This window comes from Paramisgurnus dabryanus, chromosome 21 (genome assembly GCF_030506205.2).
Source record: "Paramisgurnus dabryanus chromosome 21, PD_genome_1.1, whole genome shotgun sequence".
Lineage (NCBI taxonomy): Eukaryota > Metazoa > Chordata > Actinopteri > Cypriniformes > Cobitidae > Paramisgurnus > Paramisgurnus dabryanus.
The window spans coordinates 17,204,395-17,226,123 of record NC_133357.1 but is presented as its reverse complement, the minus strand read 5'-3'; the positions used below and the strand labels follow the sequence as shown (position 1 = coordinate 17,226,123).

The window sequence follows — 21,729 nt, the reverse complement described above, 5'->3', positions numbered from 1 at the left end:
ACTTCAGAAGACCAGCAATGATGGAAGTAAATAAACAGCGACTAATGTTGCATGTTGAGTTAAATCACTCCTCAACTTGGCCCATCTTTGTTTTCACCATTGCAAATTGAAATACCTATGACACAGTTTTTTTTACCTGACGAGAGGGGTTCTGGTGGACCAATCACAGTGCTTGCGGTCCGCGTAGAACTGACGCGCTGTTAAACATTTTGAGAGGTGCACGTCAGGCTACACACAGGCTACTGATAACCTACGACGTAGAGCTTACGCACTACTATAAATTGGGCTTTAACATGCACTATCAAACCACAGCACTGCCATTTAGTGCAGACATCAACTCATTTGCATTTAAAAGGACACACCCAAAACGGCACATTTTTGCTCACATCTACAAAAGTGGAAATTTCAACATGCTATAATAAATTTTCTATATGGTATTTTGAGCTAAAACATCACATATGTACTCTGGGGACATCAAAGATTTATTGTACATATTTAAAAAGTCCTGTGAATGTCCCCGTTAAAATCTCAGGGGGTACTTCAAGTAAATAATTTAGGTCAATATGTTCGTCTGACAAAAAAGGTTAAAAAACCCTGCCTAGACATTACTTTTGGCCCCTACTGTATATTTAAACAAACAAACAAACATGATTTACCTTCCAACCCAGCAGTTCGGAAGTTCTCCAGTTCTTCAAGCATTTGCTGAAGCGTATTATTCAAGACTTTAAGTTCTTTCTCCAATGCAGTCAGGTTCTGATTCAGAGCATTGTCATGTTCTGCCGTCGCGTTAAGGTCCCGAACCACATCCATCAAACGGCCGTTAGTCCAAGCTATCTCAGCTCTGAGACAAAGAGCACAAATAAAGTGAAGACACCTTTCATGTAACCTAAAGACAAGCACCAGATACTGTGTGCGGGGTATACCTCAAATCATCGATAGCCTGGCTGATTAAGTTATAGGTTCCCTCTCTGTCTCCATCTCGTATCAGATCCTGAACCTGCGCCAGCTTCCTCTCCAACTCACGAATGCGGTCATCGCTGACCCCGGGCACCTCGCCCTTCTCCACAATATTGGCAATGACGTCTTTTATGTGGGTCAGATCACGGCGTAACTGGCAGAGGACATCATCCCACAACTGGAAGCAGGGGTGGCAGCGAACACATTTGGGAAAGGTTCCTGTGAACCCGCGGGCGCACTCGTCACAGCGACGTCCCGCTACTCCCTCTTTACACTCGCACTGCCCCGTCATGCGATCGCACTGTGCCGTCTCTGAGCCCAGTGGGTGGCAGTTGCACTCTGTGTGAGATAAATAGGATGAGATGAACTGGTCTGTGTGTGCGCGCACGTGCGTGTGTGCAATACTCACCTTCACATTGCACTCTGGGATCACCCCAATGAAACATCTCACACTCATTGCACTGCCTCCCTCCAAAACCTGGCTGACAATGACACTGACCACTGAACTAAGAGCATAAAGAGAGACAGGAGTGATCAGAGGAGAGTAATAAAGACAGCATCTATAAGAATGCTGACATGACATCACAGGTCACACTGTACCATGTTGCAGTGGGTGGTGAGTGCATTTGGTTGGGGGCATCCACAGGGTGCACATCCGCTATCTGAACCGAAGTTCCAGTGGTTGGGGGCGCACTGGTCACAGTTGTGGCCAATGACACTTCGTTTGCATGGACACTGGCCGGTGCGACTATCACAGTGACAGACCTCATCAGTGCAATAGGCTTCTAAAGTGCCTGCGGTCACACAAGTGCAGCCTGTAGGACAAGACAGTTCAGACGTAGTTATTAATACATACCATATATATATTGCTTTAAAGACACTAAACAAAAATTATCATTATACAGCTTTAGAGGAAACCAGAACTAACAAATAAATGCTCTACTACCAGAGTTTTATTTCTTATAGGAACAGTGACTATACTTACGTCTGCAGTCCTGAGCAAGTGCGTTTCCATAGTAACCGTGTTCACATTCAGAGCAGGATGGGCCACCCGTGTTATACAGGCATTTAAGGCATTGGCCGGTGCGTGGGTCACACGACTTAGGGTCCAGGGGATCGATATTCCCGCTGCACTGGCACGGGCGGCACGACCCACCGGGCTGCTCGGGGTCACCATAGTAACCAGGGGCACATTTATCACAGCGAGGACCTGAAAGAGGTCAGTGTTAATCACCTAGTTGATGAGAATCTCCTACCTTGTTGTAGTTATGTATTATAATTTAAATTTTACCTGCATATCCTTTGCTACACTGGCAGAGTATCTGGTTGGAGGCATAATCTGCATGACAAGAAGCTCCATTGGAGTGTCCACTGTCAGGGTGGCCCGGACACGGGCATGGTCGACAGTGCTCACCAGAACCCACTAATGGGTTGCCATAGAAACCATTCATACACCTAGATTCAGAAATGATAGGACACTTAATATACGTGACCCTGTCTGTAAAAATCAGGCTAAAGTCTTATTATTAAAGATATTAAGGTTATATTTTCACAGATTTATAAGAAAACAGTACGTTGCATAACTGACTTTAGCTCAGGCACAGGCACTTTCTCAGTTATTTTCTCAGTTAAGGGTCCTAGCAGGTTGCACAAGTCTGTCTAAAGTTAATCTCTCACCTGTCACACAGTTGTCCTGATGTGTGGTCTCTGCATTCGTAACAATCACCCGTTTCTGGGTCACAGCTCTCTGCATGTCCATTACACTGACACGGCCTGCAGTTGGGGAATCCCCACTGGCCCAGCTGGCACTCAGAGCACTGACGTCCAATCGCCCCTTGCCGACACGGACACTGACCCGTCACCGGGTCACACTGATGACCCAGAGACCCCTGTGAGTGACAGTCACATGCTGTTGCAGAAAGAAAAATGATGATATGTATGTAAAATCATTTATAGTTTGCTCTCAACTATGCAATTTCAACCACGGCTAAAAGAGGTAAAGTTCAGTAAAAATTTTCCTATTGTTATGCAGGGTACGGTACACCGTCAGAAAAAATGGTCAAATAATTGTCCCTGGATGTCACTTTGGTGGCACATTTTTGCACCTCAGGGGCCACATTTATAAAATGCTGAGTAGAAACCGGACTAAATTTGAGCTCATAATCATTTCTAAAAAGTGCGTACGTGTGATTCATAAAACGAGCGTGCGCACAGAAAACACACACATACATGTGAAATCTATAAATCGCAAATTATCTTAAAATGATGCGCAGCTAAATAGTTTCAAATATCCGCATTTAAAAGATGCCTAATTAATGTCATTGACATATAAAAAAGCACCTGTCAATGTTCAAATTCTTTACGAGCAGCAAGAAAAAACCTTTCCAAAAACCTGCAGCAATCGGACAAGCAAAAGTGCGTACGTCTGCTCAGACCCTGACGTGACACTTAGTACTTTTCCACATCAAAGACAGTTTTTGTAAATATTACAAAAAATATTGTAAAAGGTACAAACTGGTACCAATTGTATACATAAATGTACCTAAATGGTACATTTTAGGACCTTTTTAAAAGGTACTGCCATTGTGAGCACTTGGGACCATTTTTGACCATTATTTGTGACAGTGTAACGCAAGTAAATGACTCTAAAAATCAATAAACACAATTTTATTTATTATTAAATATGACTTAATATGGAACTAGACCCATGTGCATGTGATAATAAGCGAGGCTTAGTGATTAAGCAATTTAATATAAGCAAAATGGCTTAAAATGCATGTAATAAATTTAAATTAATAATATGAGGGACTTTAATTGATCTCTTTGGGATTCTAAACAAGCGTAAAGCCCATGTGATAGTGTAAATCAATTAAATATCATGTACTTTAACAATTTAAATATCAACAAAGAGATTTTCTCAAAATCTCTGACAATAAAAATATTTCTTACCAGTGCAGCCATTTGGGCCAAATCCGAACGTCCCTGGCGCACACTGATCACATTTACGACCAATAACATTGGGTTTGCAGTGACATTGGCCTCCAACTTTGTCACAATCTGCTTTAAGGGAACCCTGAGGGTCACATTGGCATGCTGCAGAGACAAAAATAATCACTTTATTATAAAAACATTCATCATGACGTAAACAATGTATCAAATGTTGAATTGATGTTTCAACTTTCATGTCAAATAATGAAGTGCATTTTTGTAGTTGTGGACACAGTCATTACACTCATGAGACTCACTTATCTATGACCCTGTCTCAGTGTGACTCACCCAGGGCACCGTTGTGTATGATAGCTGAGATGCCGCAGATGAGTTTCGTGCACACCTCTGCCATCGCAGGCATCGGCATGGTCATGAATGAATCCAGACACATGTACAACTCCATCTCCAGACGTCGACGCTCATCTGGGCCGTCGCTTCCCTGGAAACCAGGGAGCTCTTCATACTTGGGTATCAGCACAAGCTGTGAAGATATGGAAAGAAAGAGTGAGCAATTGTCATCCATCCATCCATCCATCCATCCATCCATCTATCAACAGGTAGGTTTCTCACGGTCAGAGTGAAAAAATTCTGGAGGAATGTGCTGTATTCAGTACACTCCTACTTCGTTCAGCAACATAACTGCACCAGCAGGGGTCAGTGTTTGTATTAGTTGTGAATTCTTACCGAGTCTATCAGGATGAAGGCTGTGAGATGTCGGTGAGAGACAGCATGACGCTGGAAACGGATGGATAGCACATAACGGTTGTTTGGCTCAAAGCAGAAGGGCCTCGGCATTTGAATATACCTGTCAGGAGTTACAATCCACAATGCATTAACATTTTTAATATTTCTTTATTCTATATTCTACCTTATTATTATATTGATTCTGATTCTGATTATTATTATTATATTGTAATTATATTATAAGTATCAAGACACACAGTTTACAGTATGTACTGTATGTCACAATCCAGCCCAGTCTCACGAAATTTCGTTATATAGTCACGTATTTTTTTGATTCTTTTTTCGTGCTATTATCACGAAATTTCGTGTTTTTTCGTGATCGTATAACGAATTCCTGTTTTCGTGTGATTATCACGTATTGGTTACTCAACTGTTTTGTCCTATTTTCTTACCATTGTCGCTTCGGTTTAGGGTTAGATTTACATAAAATGACATCCCTAACCAAACCCAACTCTAACCCTAACGCCAGGCGACATATAAAAAAATAAATCAGAAAAAATAGTATAAACCAATATATAAAGTGACATTCTAATGCAAGCACCAAGTCTAACCCTAAACCGAAGCGACAATGGTTTAAAAATAGGAAAAAGCAGTTGAGTAACCAATACGTGATAATCACACGAAAACAGGAATTCGTTATACGATCACGAAAAAACACAAAATTTTGTGATAATAGCACGAAAAAAGAATCAAAAAAATACGTGACTATATCACGAAACTTTGTGAGACTGGGTAGCACAATCAGGTTACATCATACACATCTGTAGAAAGTTAGGATTGAAAGATGAGAAAGATGAACATGAATCATTAAATAAACACAGAATCACAAAAAATGGTGTGGCTTTGTGGTTTTTGTTGTTTAGTTGAAGTCCAGCACAGCAGGTGGATCTTCAGTTCATTCATCCAATAAGATTTGAGCTGCTCAGATCACTCGCACAACATTAATGTAAATGCCTTTTGAAATATAGTAATACTTGTCACAAAGTGGGTTGCAATGACCATTATTTTGCACATCTGAAAGAAGTCAGCAATGTTGTACACACCAAAAATAAAGTTGGGCACAACCCCATCTTGAACATCTGAATTCAACCTTGAACAACATTCCAGAGTAATGATGTGCACATACAACACTGCAACGCTTACCTTTTCTTGCCAGTGCCAAAAAGCAACCCCACCTTCACAACCCTGATAATACAGTATCTGTAAAGTCTTATCTCCTTCCTGGTGTTTGTTTACACAAAGAAAGACTTAGACTGGTAATTTATCCAGAGTGAACTTCCTATACCCTACCTACTTATTCATCTCTCTCACTTTCAGGCTTCTAGTTTTTAACGTACTCAGTGTTATCAAAAGAGGACACGCAGCTTCTGAGTGGGTCTAATGTGCCCAAAAGCCAAATCCTGCATTCCCTGAGCTTTGGGATGAGGCCAAAAATCAGATGAGAGTCCGATTACAATGGCACCTAAAAACTCGCAGGAAAATGATCAAAACAACTATGGGTTCTCACGAAGCAAGTGCATGGCAAAATACTTGCATGGTGTAAACTAAAGTATGCATGCAAACAATTGTGGATGTGAGCTTGCATGCAAAGGCAAAAGTGCTTACAACATATCAGGTTAACTAAATAACATCACATTACCTCCTGTGATGGGACATTTTGACCGTGTACAACTGTTCTGTGGGCAGCATGTTTCCACATCGGAGACTAGTGGGCAGATCTACGGATGTAACGCTCACTAAAGCCTCCCAGTCCTCTGTAGACTGCATACAAACAATAAGACCATTAAGATTATTATTATTAGTTTAGGAATTGCCCACTAATATAAAAATGTGTTTCTTTTTTGCATGGGACAAAGGGTTGATAGCATATTATATTATTTGAGGTGTTTGGAGATTTATAATATACATATACACACCTCTGGCTCATATCGGATCATGATGTCATATTCCATAGCGTGAGGGATGTTACTGATTGTAAACTCGAGGCCAGCGCCGTCTTTAACCCGAGCAAAGCCCGGTCCGGTCCATGTGACCATCTGACCCGGCTGTCTCTCTCGGTGCACTGTGCTCACGCTGGGCTGAAAGCACACAGATTCATTATAAACTTTTCTTTTTTTTAACTGAAGTGATTGATTAAGGCTAATGTGGTAATTTATGGGTAAACGTACAGTTTGCTGCAACTGTCGGATGCGTCTCAGTGCTGCCCTCTGTTGCTGGGCGGTGGCAATGCGGCGGTGACGGCGATGTCTTCTGAGCTGATTGTTGAGATGCTGAACACAGTCGGTCTCAGCCTGAGGCCTTGGCTTACCCTGAGCAAATTAAGAGCAGATTTATATTAAATACATATTAGTACATACATAGACATACATAGAAAGAAGCTTATGAATCTAAGCAATAAAAAATGTAAGGGCTCAGGTGCAAAATCTAATGTTTTCTTGTAAACGAGCATTTTTTTCAGACTCTTAATGGATTCTATCAACAAACCGGTATTTCTGATTGACCTAAGGCTGGGAAGTAGATTTGAAGCTAAAGTATTTGACGAATTAAAGCGTGCCGAGAGCATTCGTTTAATATCATTATCTAATACGGCTTTTGCATCTGAATTTTTTAGGTATGTGACGATAACCGGATGCTACTCTTGAAATAAGCCCTGCATTATATTGCATGATATAGCAATGTAACACGTTGCATTCGGTAACATTTTTTAAAGGGGACATATCATGAAAATCTGACTTTTTCCATGATTAAGTGCTATAATTGGGTCCCCAGTGCTTCTATCAACCTAGAAAATGTGAAAAAGATCAACCCAGTAACTTTGTTTTGGTTAACCATATTCTGCAAGCATGTGAAAAAATAGGTCTTTGACATTTGGCTCCCCTTGTGATGTCAGAAGGGGATAACTCCGCCCCTCAACCTGCATTATCCAACCACAGCACTGCTATTTAGTACAGAGATCAGCTCATTTGCATTTTAGAGGACACACCCAAAAACTTATTTTTGCTCACACCTACAAAGTGGCAATTTTAACATGCTAAAATAAATTATCTACCGGTATATGGTCTTGTGAAATGTCCCCTTTAAATAGTAGGCATTTAACAGCGCATACGATACAGTATGAAGTATGTAGTAAGTAGCATGTGTATTTTGAATACTTTACAGCTGTTCTGACGAGTGACTGAGGCTACGTTTACATGGAAACGATCTGAAAAGAAACCGCAAAAGTGGTGTTGCGTTATCACTTTTTATTCCGCGTTTATATGAGCATTTTGAGGGGGAAATCTGCGTGCATATGGTGACGCAAAAGTGTGTGATATTCGATGTAGTATGCACTCCAGGCGGCTAGGTGGCAATGTGAAGCACTGACACACAACAACACCAAGTCCGTGAGCCTGCGTACAACCTTCTTCCTGGTTCTCCCAGGTCTCATTCAAAGCCGTCTGGTTTGCCTCCGACGAATTGGCGCATCAACAGTTTCACTGAGGTAATTAATGTGCCTTCTCTGATCAGTAATACTTGCTGTGAATAATTCGTACAACTGCTGGAAAGACTTGTATATTTATCAGAGCTGCTATGGCAACTTGAAGGTCCGACGTATGGAAATAATCTGACATGTTTGTTGTTATTTTCCTGAACTGGCGCATGCCTGTGACGTAAACGTGTGCGCGACGAGAGCCACCGTGAGCAGACTTTTGCGTTTTTACTCTTTAGACGAGAACGCGACGGTAGATCGTTTTTAAGATTTCCACTCTGAAGGGTGGTTTCACTTTTTTGCGTTTTTAAGCCCCCAAAACGCCGTCGCCGTGTAAACGAAAGGCACATCCGATAAAATATTTTTACGTTTTTAACCTCGAGCGTTCTCGTGTAAACAGGCCCTGAGGTGGCACAGTGTAAATGTGAATGATGATGGAAATAAACGGACTGTAAGAACCAGACAATGCTAGTGTGTGTTCGTGTGTGTTACTGTGCATGTGTGGCAGGCATTAATAACGCTGTCTGACAGGTTGGCATCTCTGCTTCTCTCTGATCTTATTCTGGGTCACTTCAGCCATGGACACAAAGCAAAATCTACAGGTTGTGTGTGTGCGCTAGAGTACAGGGACTTTGTGTGTAACCATCACTGTGCAAAACGGCGAAGCGTATCCTGAATGACACCCTTAAACCTCATACAATCACAAATGTCCCACAACCATTGCAAAAAAGTGCCACACTCAGCATTTATATTGTGTTTTCTAGTAAAGTGTCCGATTATTGAAACAAGATTAATTTAAGTTTAAGATTTTGGTAAGTAGATACAGTATACTGATCTTAAAATTACTTGATTATTGCTTAAAACAAACAGAAAAATTACCTTGATATATTTAATACTGACTAAGGCCACGTCAAAGATTAAAATCAATGAGTGAAATCAAACAGGGTCTCATATATTCTCAGATAAGTCTTAATATTTAGTATTTCTGCAGTGCAGCACTTTAACCAAAGATAGCAACAGACCACAGCTTGGATAACAGATGACATACAATATTTTGGTATATTGTACCCGCTAATGTACAGTACTGTATGTGTGATATGACGATAAAATGACATGACACTATAAGCTATGTTTGCTGTCCTGCACATTAAAGCATCATGGGAGGGGTACAAATCAGATTTAAAATATCTGACAAAAGTTCTCATTTTAATGTTTAGTTGTTTAAAAAGACACTAGGGACGCCTGCCCCTGTTTAACATATAGTGTAGCCCTTAATACCAGCATCACCTCACACAGCAGAACAGGCAGTTTCTCATTTAACAATAGAAAGATTTATGGCAGTGCCCTGATAATATACCATGCCGTCTGAAAGTTTAGACTACCACTAGTTAAAACAATAAACATGAAAAATGCCAGCATCAGGGTGTTTAGATTTAATGATCTTGATCACTGTCTATACTCACTGGAAGTGTGATGTCATCAGGCTGGTGCCCAATTGCTTCCTCTGCCTCATACTTGTAATAATCCAAAGCGGCACAAAAATACGCTGGCTGCACTTCGGCACACTGCCGGCCAATAAGATGAGGTCGACAGTTGCACTGACCGTTGTCCATTATGCAACTGAATGTGAGAAACACAATGGAAACAGATGTAAGGGACAACTGGAAAAAAATGCTTTTAATTATTTTTAAATAATGAAAAAGTCGTAAATTATTTATGTAAACCCTTGAGTTTGTATCAAAACTAATCATACCACAGATCAATACAGGGCTTTTATATTGGCATATAAGTCCCAATCAGACACTGTTTAACTGCTAAGCAAAGGTATTTACATTCAGACACATGAGTGATTCACCTGTTGCTGGTTGCTCCACCAAAATCACAGTCACAGGGTCGGCAACCACTCAGGTCATTACTGAGTCCCCAGTATTCAGGCTGTACACATAAAAAATAACATACACAAGCATTTGATATTAGAAGATAAAAAATCATATCTGTATACTACTTTAATTTTTAATTTAAGTATAATGCAGTGAGTGAATACAATTTAATGTGTATATAACCTATAAGAAAAACCCAGACAGGGTGATCAGGTCTTATGCAGGGTTCATAACAGACACGGTTGAGGCGGCAAGCGCGAGTGATTTACATGTTAAGTCAATGCAAAGACGCGATCATGCTGCGTTTACGCCAGCCACGGTAGAGGCGTCAAGTGTGAGTGATTTCAATGTTAAAGGGATAGTTCGGCCAAAAATGATATTAAACCCATGATTTACTCACCCCAAAGCTCTCCGAGTTGCATATGTCTATCGTTTTTCAGACAAACACATTTTCGGATATTTTAGAAAATGTTTTACTCTAGCCTAGAAATCTAGACGCACCCTAGCGGCCGCAAAATATATTTGCTGCCAGGGTTTAGTCTAGGCACTCACAATACACTTAACAGCTCCAAAAACCAAAATTTGGTCAGGCCAATCACATCGTGTGTAGCGTCTGTGGGGCGGGCTTAACATGATGACGACAGAGCTGCAACGGTTCCTACTTGAAAACAAAGAATGGATGCTGCTGCTGGCGAACAGCTTTCTTTTGAAGCGGCTTTGGCCGCGACTCTGGACTTATGTTTTTCTTTGAGAGAAGAGCAAATAACCCTACTGAAGTCCTTTTTAAGCAAGAAAGATGTGTTTGGAGTTTTGCCGACTGGTTACGGTAACTACGTCACCTTCTTCGTTGCTCTGATTGGTCATAGCGCTATCCTATTGCGTGCAGAGGCATTTTGAGGGACAACCTTATATCCCGCCCCTTGCATTGAGCCGTTTGTGTGAAGAGTTGCCAGACCTTACATCTTGATGTAGGTCTGGCTAACCAGGCTAGTTTTACTCATTACTCTCTCCTGAATACAGAGGAGTCTAAGATGGCGGCGCTACCAGAAGGTATTATTTACGTTAATAAAGTTTTAAATATGGATATTTCTACAACAACACGTCGTGGATTACCCTCAGAAGACCTTTGTTTATCATCCTGGAGCCTTTTGGATTTAATTTGTGAAGGATGGACGCACTTTTTTTGGACTTGAAGGTCGTGGACCCCGTAACATTACATTTAATCAACTAAAAGATCTAAAACATTTTCAAAAATATCCGAAAATGTGTTTGTCTGAAAAACGATGGACATATGCTACTCGGACAGCTTGGGGGTGAGTAAATCATGGGTTTAATATCATTTTTGGCCGAACTATCCCTTTAAGTCAATGTGAAGACGCGTTGACGCGCGTCTGGAGGTATCGCGGCGGGAATAAGGTGTTTAGCGCAGTAGACGCGATTCCACCTCATTTGCGTGTCTAGTTCGTAATGTTTAACTTTATGAAAATTGTGAGCGACATTTTGGAGTGACTACCAATGAGAACAAAGCAGGGGAGTTCACGTCATCCATCTCTCTTCAGTTACAGGAGTGGATGGTACTCATTTGTTTATGACAACCAGATATAGAAACGCCTCTTTTGAAAGAGACAAGCGACACACAGCGACCAAGTCGCTTATAATGTGAATGTACCTTGAATGTCTCGATGACTAAAATTTCACACGCGAATGAAGCGAGTAAACTCAAAATGTTCAAGCGGCAAACGAGACGCGGCAGACGCGAATTTTATGCCTCAAACATGGCTGGTGTGAACCCACAGTTAGGCATCCTGCGACGCGGTACGCACAGCGCGAATGGTTGAGCGTTCCCGTGGAAAATGCGCAAGTTAAAAAATCTAAACTTCTGCGGATTTCCGCGGCGCATTAACCATTCAGGACCTTGCTGTAGTAGTGATGTGATTACAGGAAGCAAGCGGAGTCTCAGCGGAATCGCAGAAGCCCCTCTCATGACTAAAATTTCACGCGCTGCTTTCACGCACAAATGAAGCGAGTAAACTCAAATGTTCAAGTGTAGCGCGAATAGCGCATTTTTGCTGCCTCTACCGCGGCTGGTGTGAATGCACAATTAGGGTCTAACATCACCCTGAAGAGGTTTATTTGCTATAACAACCAGCTTGATGTACATTATCCTCCTTATAACCTTATCGTTTCCGACTACTTGGCATATACTGTAAGTAAATATATGGACAAAAAATATTGATTTAAAGACAAGAATTGGTATTGGTTTGAAGACACCTTTTATGAAAGGTTTTAATCCACTTCAAATGTTGACTAGTGTATATTAACATATAAAAGCAATGACATGGTTATCCTTTAAAAAGTTTGAACTATTACCAAACACTCGTTGCAGTAGCGGCCAGTCACGTATCTCTTGCAGGAACAGTCTCCGCTGATCTGATCGCACGGGCTCCCCAGCGTTGTGATGCCACGGGGATCACAGTTACATGCTGCCAATGACAATAGCTAAAGTAAATATCAGCACATACATTGTGAACATTCTCAAGTCAAACTCAGATGCACAAACACTTACCCTGACATCCCAGTGGGTCGTCAATGCTGAGTCCATAGTGTCCCTCTCTACAGTAGTCACAACGCTGACCCTTGACATTCTGCTTACAGCGACACTGACCGCCAATCATACCCAAATCCAGATCAGTGTGACTGTCACAAACTCCGCCCTCTAAAGAGCCCTCGGGGTCACAGTCACAGGCTGCACACATCAGAGAAGTTTAAAATACAAACCAGGGTTCCTACAGGTTTCTTCAAGTTAAATTCAAGTCTTTTTAAGACCTTTTTAAGACCATTTATATAAAAAATTAATACCCATTTCACGTCCCTACCAGCAAAGAAAAACTAAAATACTTAAACTTGTGTTCATTTATTTTTCCGATGTGAAATGGGTAAAAAGATTATAAGCCAAGCAAGTGTGAAAAATTTTTTTCAGTAGGCCACAAGAAAGTTTGCCAAACAATGTTAAGTTGTTAAGGAATTTCTGAGATTTTCTTTGATTTTTCCCGCTTCTCCTTTGCCTGTTGCTGTGTTGTGTTGCAGTCTATGATTGTGGTGATCTTCATTTACTGAAGGTATCACGTGTTCGCAGTATTTTGTACTGTGACCCGGGACTGTGTTGCGTTCTCAATTATTGGATCCGCCACTCTTTATTTATACTACTTTATTAAACAAACAGAGATGCAAACACATGTATGTTCAAAAAAGAGAAAGGTAATCTAAGCCCTCACACCCAGGCAAATATCCAGATACTTAGGCTACATTGCCACAGACCCCTGCCATCCCTACCAACCTAGGTATATAGAGAAAAATGAAATTCGAAAATCAAAAGACGCCGACATTAATTTGGAATATTCAATTTCATTTTTTATGTTAAACCAAAACTCTTATTGAACTATCTAGCACTTCTTCTTGCTTTACTCCTTCTTCCTCTTCTTCCTGGCCACCTCCTGCAACGTATCCAGGGCCTTCCATCTGGCTGCATTCATTTATATTAATTTCACATTATATTTCATAAATCCAACCATAAATGAACAAAGCTGACAATGTTTGTCAAAGCATCACAAAACACTTTACTGTTTTTGCACTGACATATGAAGCAATACTTGTGTAGATGACCCCTTTTATCAAACTCTTTTGAATACAATAATATGTATAGTATATTAATGATAGAAAGTGCAGGTCTAGAGATTATAAATGTAATCGGTGTGTTATGGTTTATGTAGTTTTCTTTCCTTTTTTAGATAGAGCAGAAGCAGTAAAAGTGCCTCTTTTAATTCCTCTCTTGCAGATTAAAAGAGCTTAATCCACTTATTATTTTAGATTCAAAAGTCTACTTGCTGTCCCAGTGACTGGTGACTTTATATTAGAGCTTTGCGTTTTTTATATCTAGAGTCAGCTTGAGCTTTGCTCGTGCAATGGGCTTAATTAACATTCACATTGCTTTTTTGCTACCATCTTTGTGATCTTTGAGCAAACTTTTTAGATATAAAAAGATGGTTCATTAATAAGAATATTATTAAACAAAGGGACGGAGAAAGAAAGTGCAGCGCGTGGTCGTGACTTTCAAACCAAGCCAGTTGTTATCGCAATAGAAACGGAGGCACGCAGCTTGAAACTGCACGTGAACATTAGCGCTGACTGACTCTGATCACGGCCGTTTTCCTATCGACTCGGGTTTTACACATAATGTTAATCGGACCCGGTCCTCCGTGAAAACCTCTATGCATACAACTCTGCTCAAGTTCAGAAACATGTTACGCTGAACTCGCTTCATGTCGCACCCAATTCATCGAGAAACAGAGAGCATGTGAACGTACAGCAGACTCATCGGGAGAGACACGATGTGCTCGCAACCAAAATGCCATTAATAATAAAAAGGCGCAGGCGCTGAAAAGCGATGTGCTTGCATCCCTGATTTAATCAAAATGTGGTTGACAAGGAAACTTTTAAGGAAAAATACAATATGGAGAAGTTACATACAGCACAATTTTTAAGACCCAGACATCAAAATTTAAGACTTTTTTAAGTCTTTTTAAGGTATTATTTCCAAATTCATAAATTCAATGCTTTTAAGGCTTTTTAAGACCCCGCGGGAACCCTGACAAACCTTATGTTGCTGCAATTGAATCTGAAAGCGTTTTTTTTATAACAAATACCTGAAAGCAGTGAGTTAACTTACGGATACATGCCGCAGGATCTCTGATATCTCTAGCTGGATCTTGATAGTAGAAAGGTTTACATGTCTCACAATTGCGGCCCATGGTGTTGTGAAGACAGTTGTCGCAAACGCCTCCACTGGCGTTTCCCGTCGCCAAATATACAGCCATGTCGAAATGACACTGGTTAGAGTGACCGTTACAATTGCATTCTGGGAAAAGTTGAACATTTTGACATTTAGGTTCACACCTACAGATTTATCATATTTTATGGGTCTGTGTATGTGTGTCTTACCCCTGCAGGTGTGTGCATTATCAGTCTCTGCTGGTCTCCAAGGTTCATCATGGTAAAAATCTTTACAGCGCTCGCAGTTTAATCCCACTGTGCTGTGCTTGCACATGCAACGTCCATGAATCTATCCAGTGAAAGAGAAGAGATGAAAAAGGCATGGACAATTGACCAATGGCACGAAACGTTGTGTTCCATAACCTTAAGTTTATTATCTGAACTCCCATAATTCCACACTCACCATTCCATGATCTCTGGTGGTGACCCCAGGCACAGGCAAGCACTCTGATGCATGACCATAACAAAAGCAGCTCCCACGCACAACCAGCTCATACAAAGCGTAGTAATATTTTTGTAGCACGTCAGGCCGTCGATCCAGGAGGTTGTCACCCAGAGTGTGCAGTTTAGTGAAGTTAATCCGAAGGTTGGTGATCCGCAACAAATCTGTGGGTAGATTGTTAGTGCATGTAAGGTTTGACAGCTCCTTTACTTAAATTGACATTTCACTTTTTTTGAAAATATGCTCATTTTCCAGCTCCCCTAGAGTTAAACTTTGATTCTTACAGTTTTTGAATCTATTCAGCTGATCGCCGGGTCTGGCGCTAGCACTTTTAGCATAGCTTAGCATATTCCATTGAATCTGATTAAACCATTAGCATCGCGCTAAAAAATAACCAAAGAGTTTCGTTATTATTTTTTTCTATTTAAAACTTGACTCTTCTGTAGTTACATTGTGTACTAAGACCAACAGAAAATAAAATGTAACATGGTGGCAGCAGGCACTGCCCGAAAATAGTCCCCATCTATTGAAAGTAACCAAGGGGACTACTTTCGGGCAGTGCGTGCGTAATATCACTACGCCTGCTGCAGCCATGTTACAGAAGCAAAGTCATTGATTATTACGACAGAATGAGAGTATAGTTCCTAGCCATATCGGCCTAGAAAACTGCAACTTTTAATTTTCCGTCAGTCTTACTACATTTGAATAGAGCCGTGTTACCGCTTTCGGACATGTTTGACTAAAGCCACGTCTTTCCTTCTTCTTCTTCGTTGGATAACTTCTCTCCCGGGGGCTCACGGGATATTAAAGTGTCCATCGAATGAACACTTCTGGATCTTGCCGGTCATGCAAGTACTTTTCGCCTACTTTTTTAAAATACTATAAATTCAGACATACTTTTCGCCTCACCTACTGCTTTTCGCCTTCTATGTAGTATGGAAGTAGGCGGCTTCAGACACAGCGTTAGATTTTTGTATTTTTTTTTAATAATAATAATAATAATGCAAAATTAATATTTAAAAATAATAATAATGCAAAATGCATGGCCAGAAACATTTACTGCATGGCGTAAATTCATTTTGGACCCTGGGTACAGATTTTCGAAAGTGTTTTTAATAGGAGTACTGCACTAACCCTGTATGTCAAGACTGTATGGATCTTTCACATGAATTGCAGGATCAAGCACTTTGTAAATGACCTAAGACAAAAACACAATTTTCAGTATTAGTATGATACTAAGTGAATACTGTGTATTGAATAAAATTAGAAACATGTGTATGAATACTGCTCACCTCTCCCTCAGTAGAAGGCTCAATGTCAGAGTAACGCTCCTCACAGATGACCTCATTAATATACCGAAGGGAATGAGAGGGGACTGTTGGGAACGTCTTGCTGCAGTTGTAGGCAAAGTAGCGATATGGCCTCCACGTACGACCAAAATCAGAAGAGCGTTCAATCATCATAGCAGCAGGTCTGAAGGTCTATGGAGATGAGAACAGAAGCAGGTAAGGTTTGACAGAGCTGAAGTAATCTGGTAAAAGCCATGCTTTTACATTTATGCTTTAATCCAGTGCAAGTTACAGCACATTCAAGATATAGACTTTATTTGTCTTAAAATTGGGTGGGACACATATAATAGTTCCTACGCCCATGTGAGAAATCCTCAACGTAAACTGACATACAGTACATACCTTAAACTTCATAATGAGATGAGTAAAGTGGAACTCTGCCTCCAGATTCAGTCTGATACTGACACTCTCCTCGCCTGCACACACAAATAAATCAAACTGTTATCACAAACAAAGTCATAACACACAAATATTCACTTAACCTTATACATGCACATTTAATTATACCTCATTACATTAAAATTGTTTACTACATGTCTTCATATAAATCTCACACACCATTGACAGACTGCCACCAGGTGAGTTCTCCTCTGTTGTCTCTCTGGTAGATGACGTTCTTCACTGGGTGGCTGTTTCGGCGATGATATGGATCGTATGGCTCCATAGAGTTACATATAAAGCACTTATCTGACTCCTAGAAATAGAGAGAGATAATGCTAATTCTAGCAAAAAGTACTTAGGAAACCCTTGTCCCTTTCTCCAGCTAGCATTTCATTTGAGGAGGTCAGATGCTAAACAGCACACAAGTCACAAATGAGTTTCCGATATTAACCGAATGTTCTCAGCATGTATTATAATGTTCATTAAATACCTTTGCGGCCATGTGCCACGTCAATTTATTGTCAGAATCTTCTAAACGCCACGTTGACTTTAAGTGCACGAAAGATGAATTAGATGAACGACGATGTGCAAACAACCGTCGATCACATTTAAACTTGTGTCCCATGTGAGTAGTACTTGGACCTGAATACAATGCGTATGTGGCAGTCACATGGATCACAGCGACCCGTGAATGTTGCAACTTCTTAATTTTTTTCATTCTGGCTATTTGCAATGTTTAGTTGCATCTTTACTGATTTTGCAGGTCTTGTCTTAAGAAATAGATTTTTTTCCACAAAAGCTTGCATGCACTTACAGGGTTTTGCCGCTAAAGGCAGTCAACTTTGTTAAATAACAATGAAATTAAAAAAGTGACATTTGTGAAATTAAAGGGGCCATTTCACTAGCCTGGTCCAACCAGACTCTCGTACATTCATTTGATTTGTACAGAGAGTCTGGCCACGCTCCATTGCAAAGCGTTACTTCCGTTAAGGAGGGTCCATTGTTGAAGTTTAAAACTATTGGACCTGCACAGAGTCACTCAGGATCTGCCAAAGCCAATCGCTGACGTGTGGTCGTGACGTATATCATGCACCGAAACCGTCCGAAAACAACAAGTCAGAATAATCAGACAAACAAAACTTAGCAAACCTGGTTCTTGCTCCGGCTTTAACTTCTGTATATTCGGCAGTTTTGCAACAATGGACCGAATAGCTTTTCTCACGTCTTTCTCCGCTGCCATTACTGAACTACAACTCAAACTGACGCACGACCTCAACGTCATCGTTCTTAGCCACCCCTATCTGTTCGCTGATTGGTCCTGCAGATTTTTGCAGGAGAAAACTAAACTCTACAGAGCAATCCCAGACGTACTGCTGAAGCGAAATGAAAATTAAGCGGAAGCACGTAGGAGGGCAGAGCCAGGCTACCATTTCACAAGAATTTTTTAATATGTCAAATAAATCTTTGGTGTCCCCAGAGTACATATGTGAAGTTTTAGCTCAAAATACCATATAGATAATTTATCACAGCATGTTAAAATTGCCACTATGTAGGTGTGAGCAAAAATGTGTCATTTTGGGTGTGTCCTTTAAAATGCAAATGAGTTGATCTCTGCACTAAATGGCAGTGCTGTGGTTGGATAGTACAGAATAAGGGGCGTAATTATACCCTTCTGACATCACAAGGGGAGCCAAATTTCAATGACTTATTTTTTCACATGCTTGCAGAGAATGGTTTACCAAAATTAAGTTATTGGGTTGTTCTTCTTTATGTTTTCTAGGTTGATAGAAGCACTGAGGACCCCATTTTAGCACTTAAACATGGAAAAAGTCACATTTTCATGATATGTCCCCTTTAAGTTATATCACATCATGCACTGCCAAGCAAACATTTTCAATTTGACCACATTGTCTACACAGCAAAAACTGGAACCTCAGAATAACCCTATAAGAGTTAATTTCAACACTTTAAAAGTGTCTCATGGGGTCCACTCCCAAAAGAGTTATTTTAACACTTTTGAAAGTGTTGGCACATTGACTCTTTTAAAGTGTTAGCATTTGACACTATTCAGAGTTAAAAAATACTATACATATACTATAACTATAAATGTACACTAATCAGTGTTAAATATTTTTTATTTGTTAAAAATTAACTCCCTCGGTGTTATTTGGTAACTCCAATGTGGTGTTATATTTTTAATACTTTGGTGTTAATATAGTAAATGTAAAGACAGACACATATTACGGTACTTTTGGGACAAAAAACTTTATTTTTAAACAGTTTTTTTTAATGTAACAATACAGCAGTATAATCTACACTCTAAAAAAACAAACGGTGCTATATAGCACCAAAACAATTGCTTTGGATCGTAACAATAGAAGAACCATTTTAGTGCCATATAGCACCGGTGAAGAACCAGTGAAGCACCAGTGAAGCACCAGTGAAGCACCAGTGTAGAACCATATAGGGGCCATATAGCACCACATATGGTTCTACATAGCACTATATGGTTCTACACAGGTGCTTCACTGGTGCTTCACTGGTGCTTCACTGGTGCTTCACTGGTTCTTCACTGGTGCTATATGGCACTAAAAATGGTTCTTCTATCGTTACGATCCAAAGCAACTGTTTTGGTGCTATATAGCACCGTTTGTTTTTTAGAGTGTATCATTATCATTATCATTTCTTTTTTTTAAATGTCATCTGATCAACATTTATTTATGACAGAAAAACTGTCCTCAATGTATCATGCATTTAAGTGTTCATTAAATTAACATACACTCTAAAAAAACAAAAGGTGCTATATAGCACCAAAACTGTTGCTTTGGATCGTAACCATAGAAGAACCGTTTTTAGTGCCATATAGCACCGGTGAAGCACCAGTGAAGCACCTGTGTAGAACCATATAGTGCTTTGTAGAACCATATGTGGTGCTATAGTGGTGCTATATGGCCCCTATATGGTTCTACAAAGGTGCTACACAGGTGCTTCACCGGTGCTATATGGCACTAAAAATGGTTCTTCTATGGTTACGATCCAATGCAACAGTTTTGGTGCTATATAGCACCGTTTGTTTTTTTAGAGTGTATATTAACATCCCAGACAACTAAAAAGCACATTCCCAATGTATAACAAAACTACAGATATTTATAAACAGGGTTTATGGGATGCTTCAGTTCATACAAACAAGTTTGACTTCATTTCAATCCAAAATCCATGTTTTTGGTCTTCACATAATAACAGCAGAACACTCTAAAAAAACAAACGGTGCTATATAGCACCAAAACTGTTGCTTTGGATCGTAACCATAGAAGAACAGTTTTTAGTGCCATATAGCACCGGTGAAGCACCAGTGAAGCACCTGTGTAGAACCATATAGTGCTTTGTAGAACCATATGTGGTGCTATAGTGGTGCTATATGGCCCCTATATGGTTCTACACAGGTGCTACACAGGTGCTTCACCGGTGCTATATGGCACTAAAAATGGTTCTTCTATGGTTACGATCCAAAGCAACAGTTTTGGTGCTATATAGCACCGTTTGTTTTTTAGAGTGAATATGATGAACCAGTAGCTGTAAGGAGGTGATATGATCCTCGACGGTCAGACCTTCAGACTTGATATTGAACTTTTCTTTTAATAAAACAAAAATAAAAGGGAAAAATTCATTATTAAAAAACAATATCTAAGTATAACACCACATAAACTAATATTTACAAAATACATTACAGAATTCACATACAGAACACATTACAAAATACTTTGAAAATAGTTATACATTTATGTTTTGCACAAAATACTCACTTTGTTATAAAATTGCTCTTCGTCAGAAGAAATTTTCATATAGGCCTATTTCTGTGCTCCTCCAAAATCCCCAAAGCAAATCTCCTGCACACATTAATGTATAATATATATCTTAAACTAAAACAGCATATAAAGCAAAAAAAAAAAACACAAAAACTCCCAAAAACATTATACGAGTATGAATTGCTCCATCTGAGGCTAAGACCTAAACTCAACTGCTGCATTCATATGTAAGGGATAATCCACGGCTAGCCATGCATTAAAGGGTTTTAATGCACGACGTAGAGGCGAAGAACCACCCGACGCGTAGCGGAGGGTGGTTGTCTCTGCGAAGTGCATTAAAACCCTTTAATGCATGGCTAGCCGTGGATTATCCCGCTTATACCTTGGTTATTTGCCAAGTTAAAGCTGTAAATAATGTTTACAGTGTAATTTTTTAACAGACGGGTAAAAATGACGGTCATTTTCTTAAGTTAAGACTCGCACTCCATCCGCTTTAAATAAAGTAGTGCTGAAATAAAACCTGTGCACTTTAAAGAGAGACGCACTTATGTCTCGCTCGCTCGCTCGCTCTCTCTGCAAGTGTAACTGTGTTACTATGGTTACCAATGTTTATAGTAGCAGAATAATTTCTAACTGTAATCAAACTGACTGGAACTACCTGTGCATTAAACGGTTTTAACGCACACCTTCCAGCCAATCAGAATCAAGTATTTAAACAGACCATGGTATAAAATGAAAATAACACATGACTCTTAATGTTAAACTTGATACTAACAGCAATATAAAACATAACACCTCACAACTCTCAAATGTAATTGATCAAAATTGTATTTATTGAACATTTACTTACCATTTGAAAGAGATGACCTTCTGCTTGAACTGC

The 21,729-nt window shown here is 40.0% G+C and overlaps 1 protein-coding gene across 3 annotated transcripts in view; it reads right to left on the bottom strand.

The window, feature by feature from the left end:
• The window catches only part of lamb2l (laminin, beta 2-like), a 56,983-nt gene that overhangs the window by 5,271 nt on the left and 29,983 nt on the right, over window positions 1-21,729 (bottom strand). For all 3 annotated transcript variants that reach the window (XM_065285983.2, XM_065285984.2, XM_065285982.2), the window contains 24 exons: window positions 17,218-17,353; window positions 17,002-17,075; window positions 16,603-16,791; window positions 16,445-16,508; window positions 15,272-15,474; window positions 15,037-15,157; window positions 14,765-14,953; window positions 12,605-12,784; window positions 12,409-12,521; window positions 10,014-10,093; window positions 9,622-9,778; window positions 6,858-6,998; window positions 6,606-6,767; window positions 6,329-6,450; window positions 4,630-4,750; window positions 4,234-4,426; window positions 3,907-4,050; window positions 2,635-2,866; window positions 2,249-2,412; window positions 1,943-2,167; window positions 1,558-1,772; window positions 1,367-1,463; window positions 924-1,296; window positions 657-841 (listed from right to left, as the gene is read on the bottom strand). In XM_065285983.2, coding sequence (XP_065142055.1) covers window positions 657-841; window positions 924-1,296; window positions 1,367-1,463; window positions 1,558-1,772; window positions 1,943-2,167; window positions 2,249-2,412; window positions 2,635-2,866; window positions 3,907-4,050; window positions 4,234-4,426; window positions 4,630-4,750; window positions 6,329-6,450; window positions 6,606-6,767; window positions 6,858-6,998; window positions 9,622-9,778; window positions 10,014-10,093; window positions 12,409-12,521; window positions 12,605-12,784; window positions 14,765-14,953; window positions 15,037-15,157; window positions 15,272-15,474; window positions 16,445-16,508; window positions 16,603-16,791; window positions 17,002-17,075; window positions 17,218-17,353 — 3,880 coding nt within the window. The remainder of the gene's footprint in view (window positions 1-656; window positions 842-923; window positions 1,297-1,366; window positions 1,464-1,557; window positions 1,773-1,942; window positions 2,168-2,248; window positions 2,413-2,634; window positions 2,867-3,906; window positions 4,051-4,233; window positions 4,427-4,629; window positions 4,751-6,328; window positions 6,451-6,605; window positions 6,768-6,857; window positions 6,999-9,621; window positions 9,779-10,013; window positions 10,094-12,408; window positions 12,522-12,604; window positions 12,785-14,764; window positions 14,954-15,036; window positions 15,158-15,271; window positions 15,475-16,444; window positions 16,509-16,602; window positions 16,792-17,001; window positions 17,076-17,217; window positions 17,354-21,729) is intronic.